Below are 12,934 nucleotides of genomic sequence, written 5' to 3' on the forward strand. Positions count from 1 at the left end.
TGCTGCTTTGTGGCCGCTTTTGGGGCAACCGCAAAAGAGAGCTTTAAATTATTGCATACTTTAGAGAGCGCAGTGTATGGACAGCGCTGAGGGAGGGCTTTGCCGTGGCAGATGAATGAAATCAAACAGTTTGCTCTGCCCCACTGTGGGGCTGATTGACAAAATGATTGACTGACTGCATTGATTGACTGAGTAAATGACTCATATGTTGATATAGTGATAGAGTGTGGCTGACTGACAGATGATTAATATATAGATGTGCAAATATACTGGTTTATTAATTAGTCGGAAGTGACTGATTGATTGACAGACTGACTGGCTGAGCAACTGACTGTCTAATTGACTGATTGATAGACTGACTGCTTGACTGATTGATTAATTGACTGTCACATCGATACACTGAGGAATATATACTGATTGTCTGCGATAAATGGATTGAAAGCTTCTCACACTGATGTATGATTAACAGACAACTTGAATGTTTGTTTGATTGACTGGGTGAATTGACTGTCGAATCGACACCCTGAGGAATATATACAGATTGACTGCGATAAATGGATTGAAAAGTTATCTCGCTGATGTATGATCAACAGACAACTTGAATGCTTGTTTGATTGACTGGGTGAATAGGTAACAAGCTGATTGATCGATTGAATGTCAGACTGATAAACTGATTGATTTGCTAAGAGTCTTATCAATCATTGATAACCTAATGGTTTGACTGATTAATCTGAATAATCGATTAATCGTCTGACTGGTTGATGAATATATACAATAATTGGCTTTCCAATTGAGTGATAATCTGACTCTGAGTTAATTTTTCGGCGATTTATAGTTATCTATTGTCCTACGATTAAAAAGGAAATCAGTTGCTGCTGCAGATTCCTCTTTTCTTCTTTGGGCTATCAATAAATTTGCATTGGAATATATAATTTAGAGCTGCATTATTAGAAGAAAATCAGTTTAAAAAATCCAGTTTCATTACCTCAAAAATTATGCCATTTATGCCATTTATTTTAAAAATATCTACAAGCAATTTCAATTGCCAATAAAATTATTATTTCGCAATCAATTAAATCCACAAGCATTATTCTACTATCGAGCTGTGACAATTTGTTAGTGCAGTTCTTTTCGGATACATCCACGGCGACCTGCTGTCCTGCCAGCCATATGGTTGCTGGCAGCAACTGCCATTTGCCTGCACATGTACTCAACGACCGTGAAAATGTCATTCGCATTTATTTAGCAAAAACATAATGCAGAAAATGTAGCAACAAATGTCGCCTAATTGTTGCAACTGTCTGTCAGACGGAGGAACATTTGCGAGCCGCCATTGCGGCTTGACAGGAGGAGAAAATGTGTATATAAAAAGATATATAGATAGACATTATACAAGATGGAAAAGTTGCCAAGTTTTATATTTTCCTCATTTTTCCATTTTTCGAGCAAAAATTAAAACTCTGCTTTGGCTTTTACATTAAAAAAAAAAAAACTCTCAAAATGGCGCTGCTAGCAGTGCAAAGCCGTTGACATAGACATAAAGCTGACTATACATGTATATGTGTTTGTGTATATGTGTGTCGTTAGGTATGGTTAAGTATCCCACTCACATGCACAGCGTAGACTCAGCAACTTTGCGCACAAACGTGACAGGCTCAGCTTGAAGCAGGTTCAACAACAGCAAATAAAAAACGAGTACAAAACAAATGCCAGACCTGGATATACCCCTCATTTTTGCCATTCAATTGCAGAGATGCTAAATATAGCTTTAGAGCTTCTGCTTTATCTTCTAAATATTTTTTTTCTACCATCCACTTGAAGCCAGTCGGCAATATATGTACATATATACCCGTTTGAGCACCTCCATTCAAGGGTGTCTATAAAAAATGTCGCTGCGAGCCTTGACAACACTCGCAGTGGAGCAACGTGGAGCAAGGGGACTGCGGGCGGGGCCCACAGCTGGCACAGCTGAGCGATAGAGGCAGCCTGTGTGCGGCGCGTTTTTAAACGCGTCGCTCAATTGTCTTCTGCTTTGCCACCTGTCGCAACGCGTGTGGCAAACGGCAGAGCAGCCAGCACTGATGGCTGCTGTTGTTGTTGTTGTGGTTGTGGTTGTGTCGTTTGTAGCGCACTTATGCTGTACACTCACACACACACACACACACACCCACACACTCACACTGCGCACAGCAATCCTTTGTCTATATAATTTTCATTTTGTCAGCGCATTTTGTAACTTAATTAGCATTTTTATAAATACAATTTGTTGCCTCCATCTCTCTCTGTCTCTCTCTCTCCAGATATTTGACTTTTTTTCGACCGTCTGCTGCCGTTGTCAAAAAGTGTCAGTTATCGTATATTATTATGGTTGTTGCTGTTGTTGTTGTTGTTGTTGCAGCTGCTGCCGCTTTTAATAAAGTGTAAATTAATATGAGCAGCAAGACAATAAGGTTGGCAAATTGTAAATCATAATAAAAGAGCGAAAGCCTTTTGACATGCGAGTGCACAGCGGACAAAGGATAAGCCCGAGAGCCAACGAAGGCAACTGAATTTCATATGAATTTCATATAAATATATTAATATCTTTTGTATGCTGTGAAGCGCTTCATTTAATTATTAACAAATGCTGATGGAGCTCTCAAAAGTCTGAAATATGGAATACATATATATTTTAACTAGAATTGAAATCAGAGAAAATCATCATATTATTTCTTTATGTCAATTACGAAATCCTCTTTGCTTTGCCATTGAAACATTCTTCATTTGATTTATAACATTCATGTATGTATCGATTCTCGATTTGCTTGATTTGCTGCTTAATTATAAGCTTCCAATAAAAAAAACAATTACGAAAAAAAAGTAAATTCTTTGAAAATTTCATTGAAACTCCTTGTGCAATTTATTTATTAATTTTAACAAAAATTTAAGCTGCTTGCGACGCAATTTGAAGCTTGTTAACATGACTTGACAAGACACATACACAAGACACACACACACACACACACACGTACACACATACACATACATTTGTTGTCTTATGCAGGCACCCCGAGCGAAGGATCCTTGGCGAGCGACTGCTTGACACTTGTCTGCTGAAGCAATGTCTGTCCTGTTTGTTCTATATATATTCTGTTGTTGTTGTTGCTGTTGCTGCTGCTGCTGCTGGCATTGCATAAATGCCTTTTAAGTCGCTTTAATCTCCTTACATTTCAAGTTGTTTGCTGTTACTGCATAATTAATTAGTGCAAAATAGCAAAGCAAAAATAAAAGTGATGCCAGAGATGCGAGAAAAGCTAAAGAAACCAAACTTGACAGCTTTTGATGAGTGCTGCAAAGTGTTGCATATGCACACACACACACACACACACACACCCAGACAACACACACACACATACACTCACATCTTTTAGCCAAACACTTGTGTGTTTTATTTTGTTTTTGCCATTTTTGGCCAGCTCTATCATCAGTCAGACTCGTTGCGACTTCTTTCTAGCTGATTATTTTAATGAAGACTCTGCCGTCCCCCCATCTCCCCACAGCGCCCTATGCGGCGTATACGTGTTTTATTATGGAAAACTGGCATGTTGCCAGGCGCTTGTGTCACGCTACTTACGTATTGAATGTTGTGTAAATAGTTAAAGTGAACTTCACATACCTGAAAGCAACAAGAAAGAGAATTTCACATTAATTAAATATTCAAATCACTCGAATTTAATTGCAGCTTAAGTTTAATTAATTCAAAATAGTTAAGAATGGCTAATTAAGTGAATGTCACTGAGGATACGGGTAAAATAAAGACGCCTCTTAAGGGATACAGTTTCATAGAATAATACAAATACGTTTAGATTGTCAAGGACATTTAATTGAATTCCTGTAGGAATGAGAACTCAGTTAAGTTGAGCAGAAGAGCTCTTCAAATATACGTATATATGTATATCGATTTGTATATTCACATCGACCTACTAAACTCTGGCAACTCTTTGCGCCATTCGGAGTTATCAACACACGACCCTAATGACCCACAGATTGTAAAGCTATCAACTGGCTCGCATTTGATAAACACCTTAACATTTCCCCCATGGCCGCAATCTCGACTTAATTTAGAGGCAATGCGCACCAAATTTCACCAGTTCCAGCATCAGCGTCGAGCTTGGCTCAACGCTAATGGCCAACCTCATTCTTGCCTCCGCCTTTACCCCCCCGTCAAGATGCCGTTCAGCTTTTATTTGGCCCCTTTTACATTGGCTTCTTTGCTGCTCCTGCTGCTGCTGCTGCTGCTGCTGTCATCAGCATCAACTCTTCCTTGTCTGCCTTTTGCATTTGGGCTTAAGAGCCAGCGCTGAGCTTCAAGCGCACTTAATGTGCACCACACACACACACAAAAAGTCTTGGCATCTCTCTCTCTCTCTCGCTCTCTCTTTCTCTTGCTCTCATTCTATTTCTCGCTTAGCCTCGCACTTTAAAATGTAACAAGAAAATTGGTAATTGCTGCAGGTCACACGCCGCTGCTGTCAGCAACGACTTGCGGCACGCCCACAAACACCCCTAATGCCACACTCATTCTTACACACACACACACACACACACACACACACAGTTGTAGCAGCAGCCGCAACAACATCTTTGGGGGCCATTAACGGCAGCAGCAGCAGCAGCAACAGCCACGGCAACAACAACAACTTGGCTTAGCGAGTTACATTAATGTCATTTCAGGTAGACTTCAGATCCTGGAATTTCCGTTTGCGCCATTGCACACTTGCGGGCGCACTTTAAACTTCTTCAACTTCTGTCCGCTCAGGTGTCAATCATCAAATTTTATATGTCCCACTACCAGGACTCTAGTCCGCTTGCTCCTGCTGCTCCTGCCCTTCAAATCACAACAGGCCCTTCAGCAAAAACTTTCGCAACTGTCATAATAAAATAAAATAAAAAAAAACTACACCGTTTCGAAGCTCAAATTATGAATACCCTGTAGTTAAATATATATTCAAAGGCGATAAATAATCCGTGAACTTTGTCTGCTCTTGAAATATTAATGATATAAAATTTTAGTTACATTTTATCAAACATTCAAATTAATAAAATTGTCTAAGAAATCAACTAGAGACAGATTCATAGACTCCACCCCTGTGCCTTGCATACCAATAAAGCACTAGAATAACAATATCAAAGTATATATAATATAACTCCTTCAACTGAAGTCAGCTTTTACAGCATTTAATACTAACAAAACACTCATAAAAAAAATTAAGAAACAAAAAAATATATGCCCCTTGGAAGCACTCATTTCCTGGGAATTAAAATACAATGAGTGCGAAAATGTTCAAACCTCAAAAAGAAGTGAAACTTTTCTGGCGCACACTTTAGAACACAATTCAGAGGCCACAGAATGGCAGTGGGAAGAACTCTGCCTTTGTCTTAATGTGCCCGCCAGCCACTCGAACTGAATAACAAAAAACAACAAAAAAAGCAGCAAAACAAACAAAATGAATCTGAAAAACAAAAAAGTACTTGAAATTCATGCGGAGCCCGCAACTTGGCAGGACAAATGGAATCTCGACTTGGACATGGCTGCATTTGGTTTTTATGCGCCCAGCTCCCAGCTCCAGTGGCGGTAATTTAGTTTGATGGGCGTGTCGCAGACGCCGCCCATTGGCAATAACAGAGCTTCGTCACATGTTGCATTTGCTCCTGCTGCTGCCCGACTCCTGCTCGACTCCTGCTCAGGCCTGGCCAGCGCATAAGTTCGCAGCTAGTTGAGGATTATGTTTGGATTGGAAGCGAAAACTCCCGCTGAGTTTTATGTGTTTGTAATTAGTTTTTTGGCCGTCAGAGGGCGCTACCAAACGGAAATGAAATTGCTTGCAATCATTTTTCAAAATAGTAAATGGAATATTTTCCAAAATTTGAAATTAGCGCCAGAGATAATAATAAACAACAGCAGGCGAACGTCTGCGAATGACCCCCGTTAAGGCGCTGAGCACAGGGGTTGGCCAGGGCTAGGGCTTGGCTCGAAAGGAATTAGGCTTTGCGTAGTCTCATCCTGGAATTGGAGTAGAAGGGGTTCTCGTTTCGGGGTTGCCCATTTACGAAATGTGCGTACAGCAATTTCGCTGTTTGTTGGTTTTGCTGAGCTCTGGGATAATTTTAATGAATTCGGACGTCTTAAAGCAGAATAATGTTGCCTGCTTTTGAGAGTGGCAGGGGAGGGAGAGCGAGCGGTGGATAGCGAGTCTTAAGCTTAAAATTAGTGCTAAATGAAATATTAACAACAATAAATACTAAAGTACAGTTATTAACTGGCCATGCCCTAAGCAAATATCTTAGATAATTGTTGAGTGGAAATTACAAATTAAATGAGATTTAAGTTTTAGGTATTTTGTTGAATTCTATTTAATGACAATACAATTTGTATGATAATTGTATATAAATGTGTATATATATGGAAATATATTTTCTTGTTAGGTATCAATTTAATTTCATTGGCATTTTTAGTCTGTTTCTTATCAAATTAATAAATAAGATACTAAATAAAACAGTAAAACGTCTTACCAAAATAAATTATATATAAAACTTAAAAATAGAAAAAAGAAAAAAATGACAATGGAAGAAAGATTGGAAAATACACATTCATCTAATAAAAAAAATTAGCTTTATTTAATTTAATTTTAAAATAAACAAAAATAAAAAACTATATATTTTATACAGTATTTTTTATCAAATTAATATAATTTAATTTGAGTATATTTTAACATATATGAAAAAAATATATGTAATATAAAGTAATTCAAAAATATATAATAAACGAATATATATATATATATATATATATATATATATATATATTACATAAAATCACAGTATTTATTTTTTAATGTAAATTTATTTATTAAATATATAAAATACCCAAAAATTATCCATACATTTTTTTACTTAGAAGCAATTTATATTATGCTTATATGAAATTTCAATAAGGCCCTTGTAGAAGCAGTTCCCCAGTCTTTGAATTAAACTTAGAAGTTACCAAAAAAAAAAACTCTGCTCACTGTTGACAAACTGCAGACACGGCAGAGACAACACATAAGCTAAGGAGAACACACACACACACACTCACACACATAGGCATAGAGAGGATGAATTTGTCGCGCTCATAGATGCTACGTGGCATACATAATCAACATCATCATTAAATGACATTATGTAAATAAAACCAAAATGGAAAACGTTGTCGCGCAGATTTGGCCAACTTTTCAATGGCATTAAAAACAAAACAGAGAAAAAGCGTGAGAGAGAGTAGGAATAATATAAGAAAACTCGGCAGGCAAAAGGACAACAGCAGACACAAGCCTAATAAAGTTCGGTGTGCCCATAAAGATGCGCTGACAATTCCCGCCAGGCAAAAGCTGAAACGTAGGCCAGACGTTGGGCAGGAGGTATATATTGGTTAAAAAAAAAAAGAAAAACCTGAACGCAATGCGGCAAGATTACGCATACGCCGTGTGTGTGCGTTTGTATTTGATAGAGGTCTACAGTTGAGCAGGAGTCGAGCGCTTGGCTTCGCCAACATACAAAATTAGAAGCAGGTCGCAAAAGGTGAGGGCGTGCGAGCGAGAGGGGGGAGAGAGAGACAGACTCTCAGGTAGGTAAGCGTTGAGGTGGACAGTTTCATTTGTCGCTGCTACACTTTGTTTTCCGCCTCTTCATTCATTTTTCTTTTTTCTTTGTCGTTTTCGTTTTCGTTTTTGCCTCTTAAATGCCTCGCTGCGCGCAATGAATTTGTTATGAATTTATGTAGCGTTGGCGCCAGAGGGCGTGGCAGGCAAATGAAAGTAATAAGTTCCATGTGGCTGCCTACACCCCGAGCTGTGGGCGGGGCAAGAAACGTGCGACAAAGCGGCAATGATTATGCGCCGCATAAGACAACAGCCTGCCGCACATTCCAGAGACACAGAGCAGGCGATAGGCAGAGAGAGGGAGACAGAGGGAGAGAGAGAGGCAGGAGCGTGGGAAAGGGAACGCAGGTTAACTCCAATTTGCCAGGGCACATAATGCCGACAATGCTGACAATGTCGTTTGCCGCTCCCCTCGCCCCACCGTCGTGCGCGCAGTGGGCGCGAAAAACATTTTCTATTTGGCATTGCTTTCGTTTTCAATTTGGCTGCCGCCAGTATTACTTGCTGCCCCCACCACCGGCCCTTCCGCATCATCGTCGTCACCGGCGTCATCAGCGTCAGCGTCTTTGTCTTTGCCAGCGGCTGCTCAGCTGCCTGGACTAAATGGAGTGAGTGAGGATTGCTGCTCCTACTCCTGCTCCTGCTGCTACTCCGGCATCAGGACACGGTTACATGCGGCTGGCAGATGCGCTGTGCTTTTCTCGGCTTTCCGTAAAAAACAATAAATATTAAAATAAAATTTGTTATGCGAGACAAGCAGACACGCCGGATAAGGGGGCGCCAGTGGGGCGGCAGGCCAAAGGACGCGGCTAACAAATGTCGCTAGCTCGTTTTCCTGGTAAACACTTTAAGCGGACTGACAGTAATTTCAGATGTAATTTGAATGCCGACTGAAGGCTGCCAACTGCCGACTGCCAGGTGGACCGAGCTGTTCGAATTGTTAAAACATTTTTATTGGCTTAGTTGAGCACCGAGTTGAGCTGAGCTGTGAGCTGAGCTGTGAGTGAGCGATCGGGTATTGAGTGGACATCTAAGAGGAAGAAGGGGTGGGGGAGAGTACACAAGAGTAACTGCAAAGCGTAATTGAACGAGACTCGAATTACAATAAATGTGACAGCCATTGTAATGAGAGTCAATAGGATTGCCGCTTCAAGGCATTAAGCGAATGTAATTAAATTAAAGAGATTGAGTACGTATTATTATTATTATTATTTATAGTAACTAGCCAAAAGATTTAGAGAAGGCATCAATTTAATTTAGATAAGAAATACCTTCAGATACACAAATATAAATGGAATACCCTGCAACAATTATATTCAAATTATGCGCCATAGAGGTGTTTCTTCAGGAATCAGATCTCATTGAGCGACTCAGCTTCAGAGACTGGCAGAGCAGCTCGCATCTAATCTGGCCATCAATAACAACAGACGAACAAGCCCAGACCTTAGGGAAATCTAAGGCACTTGAAATCGCACAGAATAGATTAAAATATAAATCAGAGCAGATTCAAGCGGCAAGCCCATTGTGGCTTGCACATTTATATATTTAATATATAAATTTTATTTTTAGCTACTGAAACTGTAACTTTTTCTTGTAAAATTAAAAAACAAAATAAATAAATAAAAAAATAAAAATCTTGAGCAAATATGACTTCGCTTTTTTGTCAAATAAATTAAATTTAAAAAATTAAAAATTAAATTATTAAAATTAATAAGAATATTTTATATAAATATAAATTAAATTAATAAAGTAAAATAATTTATAAATTTGTTTAATATTAAAAATCCAAAATAATAATATTTAATTATTTTTTTTTAATTTAATTTATAATTTTTTTAAATTTAATTGTTCAGTTGATTTTGGTCCCATTGTTTTAAGATTTCTATTTAATTAGTTTATTTATTTATTTTTTTTTTTTTTAGTTTACAAGAGAAAACAAATTAATAATTTATATAATAACTAATATGAAATCCAATTGAAAAAGTGCAACATTCTCCACGAAACTAAAAATTCTATAAATGTTTAGTAAACATTTTTTACTATAATTATTATTATATATTATATTATTATATAAAACTAAAATTAATTTATTAAAATTTGTTTCTGAACAACATAAGGAAAATATGTTTATTGAAGTAACCAAAATTTAAATGTGTTGATTCCATTATGAAATCTCAAAGCGATTCAAATTTCATTTCAACCCATATTCCCATTTCAGCAAAAAGCATAATTTATTTAAGGAAAATTTGATGTAAAATAGCAGGACGTAATCTGAGATTGCAGCTCAATTATAGAGCGGAAAATTTCACAATTCAAGTCAGACAAAAATTGTTTGCACAACCTCGACACGCTACACGGAAAAACACCTCAAGTACACAAACACACACTGACAAACACACGCATAAACACACACATACACAAAATAGATACTTGAACTAGGGATACAAAGATACAAGCGACGACTGACGTTAGGAGCTCGGCTTGGTATGACGACGCTGTTTATAATTTTATCAACTTGTATAAATATGACAAATCGCTTTATGACTTCTCACGCAGAGCGAGAGACAGACAGAGAGAGAGAGAGAGAGAGAGAGAGAGGCAGCACTGGCGGGGATGGCGCCATGCTGATATGGAAACCGAAAAGCAGCTGGCCAGGAGAGATGCCAGCCGGAGGCAGCAGACACGCAAGAAGCCCTGTACATACAACTAAAATAATCAAGAAAAATGTTTTGCACTAAATCAGCAGCAGAAGAGCGACGCAGAGAGGGAGTGGAGAGAGGAGCAGCGCCTCGGGGCGCGTTACCAAAGGTTGCCAGCCCTGTGGAGTGTGTGCGTTCGGTATCATGGCAGCAAGGAAATGAAAACCGCAGGCGACACTCCATGGCCACTTCCCAAGCGCAGTTTTTTCGCCAGCTCTATCTTCGTTCTCTACTTTTTTTTTCTTCCGTAGTTCTTGGCGCGATGTTGTCGCTGCGGCGTATACGCAACGTCAACGCGCAGCTTATGCGCTTTTCCGCATTTTCCGCTATGCCTGCCAACAGAACGCGAATTCCGACAGCTGCAGCTGTCGCTGGGCAACTGTGAGGCACATTTGCTTGATGTTATCGGTATGGCTAATGTTTTTTTTTTTCCTTCCACATTTTCAGTTTTCTTCTTTTTTTCGTTATGGCATTTCTTTTCCTTCGCTCAAGTAATTTGCATAATTATTGTTGTCTCTTCTTTTGTTGTGCGTGTGCATGTGTGTGTGTGTGTGTATGTGTGTGTGTCTAGTTAAATTGAGCGCTAAATTTGTTGCTTAAATATTTGAGACAAACTTAATTAGCAAAGTCATGCAAAAAACCAAAAAAAGAAAAAAAAAACAAAGGAATGAAGAAACGCTTAGACAGCATGAATTATATAAATTAAGCCAGCAGCGATAAGGACGGCCCTTGGATTGGGTTTGCATTTGAGGCATGTAATAATATGTCATATTGAGAACAAGATTCCTCTTATTTTATTTAACTATAAATAATTATAGATTTACATTTTTTATTTTTCACATATTTTAATATTATATTTATTTAGATTTTATTTATTTATTTTTTTTTTTTTAACAGACGACAATTTTATTTTAATAAAATAATGATGTAATTCTTTTCCAAGTTTATATGCTTTTATTTTCTATTTATATGTATAAATATATATTTTATTATTATTTATTTATTTTAATAAAACAATGATGTTATTCTTTTCCAAGTTTATATGCTTCTATTTTCTATTTATATTTATAAATATATATTTTATTATTATTTATTTGATTTAATAAAATAATGATGTAATTCTTTTCCATGTTTACATGCTTCTATTTTCTATTTATATTTATAAATATATTTTTGTTGTACATACTTTAACTGAACTTTGTTGCATTGTGCTCAGGTCAACCCTATTTTTTTTTTCAACTTTTCTCCAACAATAAATGTGCAAATTAGTTTGTGTTAATTTGCGAGACTTTGGCCCCCTCGCAAGCACACAAAAAGATTTGATGTCAATATAAATATAGTGAGCTTGCCACTTAAACCTCTGCTCTAGGGCCGTTAGGACGTCATAGTCGGGGCGACAGTAGCAGCAGCTGAATGTTAACGTCTTGATAAGTCGGCCAACCCCCATGGCAAATACCTGCCGTGCCAACTCCCCCGGGGCAAGTGGTGGGGCTCGAAAGGGGGGCGGGGAGCCGCCTGGCTGTTACATAATTTTGTCACTAATCCGGGCAATAAGATTGTTTAATTTTGCGCTAAACTTAACGCTTTCTTTGCCTGCTTTCGCTTTGGCTGCTTTTCTTATTTTGTTTGGTTTTTTTCTTTCGTTTTCCTCTTTTCGACAGCTTTGTTGTCGTCTTGCTTTAGCTGTTTGCTGTTATTTTGCTGCCTTGGCACGTTCTGCCAGCTGCCAGTGTGTGTGTGTGTCTGTGTGAGTGTGTGAGTGTGTTTGTTTATCTGCCCCATCCAGAGGCAGTTTTCGGGTATCTGTCTCAGGCAACACCCAGCCAGTGGCTCTATGTGAGCTATGCAAATTGTGGCACACCTGCCGAGCAGCAGCAGACGCAGCAGCAGCAGCAGGAGCAGCAGCAGCATTTGGGGTCTCATGTGCATTGGCATACATTACCCCCTGGTAAATGTTACAATCTAGTTGTTGAGCGGGGCAGGGGCAGGGGCAGGGGCAGGGGCGGCGCTGGCCTGGCCCATGCCTTGTGTCTCGAGCAAAGTCCCTGTAAAATGCTTTATTTGCACAAAAGCGTGCGCACCCAGGCTACACATCCTCGACGTGTGTCCTTACGCTCCTCTATCTCTGTATGAGTGTGTGTGTGTCTGTGTGTGTTTGCCTCATTTCGTTTGATTTTGTGCTCTGCGACTGCTGCTGCTCCTCTTGGTTCCACTTGGCTGCCAAGCTGCCAGGCAGGCTGATACTTTTTATAGATTGCCGCCAGTTGCTGCGTCTTTTGCCTTTTGTGTGATAATAAATTTGCTTTGGTCTAAGGCAACAACTGGGGGATTGCAGCTACAGTTCCTTTACAACGCCACTCAACCCCACACACTTGCGACGTTACACCCTGCCCCCCGCCCACGTCAGCTTTGTCTGCTGCCTTTCATTTGCTGCCTTTTTCTTTCTTTTCATTCTGCTTCCCTTCCCTTTTTTCTTTCCCTTTTTTTTTTGGTATTTTTATGCAAACAATACTCGAGTGTATGCAAATATTTGAGTTTTAAGTGTGTGCTTGCAACTCACAC

At 38.8% G+C, this 12,934-nt stretch overlaps 2 protein-coding genes across 24 annotated transcripts in view; both read right to left on the reverse strand.

Moving 5' to 3' along the window:
• mbl (splicing regulator muscleblind) overlaps window positions 1-12,934 on the reverse strand; it is a 222,622-nt gene that overhangs the window by 119,437 nt on the left and 90,251 nt on the right. The gene's annotated exons all lie outside the window — the stretch shown is intronic.
• Window positions 1-12,934, reverse strand: part of LOC149091153 (uncharacterized) — a 75,448-nt gene that overhangs the window by 14,544 nt on the left and 47,970 nt on the right. The window contains exon 3 of the mRNA XM_089262074.1: window positions 3,614-3,655. Within this exon, the coding sequence (XP_089118200.1) occupies window positions 3,614-3,655 (42 nt within the window). The remainder of the gene's footprint in view (window positions 1-3,613; window positions 3,656-12,934) is intronic.

The sequence above is a fragment of the Drosophila navojoa genome, chromosome 5, assembly GCF_054131105.1.
Source record: "Drosophila navojoa isolate 15081-1374.11 chromosome 5, UAZ_NAV_1.0, whole genome shotgun sequence".
Taxonomy (NCBI): domain Eukaryota; kingdom Metazoa; phylum Arthropoda; class Insecta; order Diptera; family Drosophilidae; genus Drosophila; species Drosophila navojoa.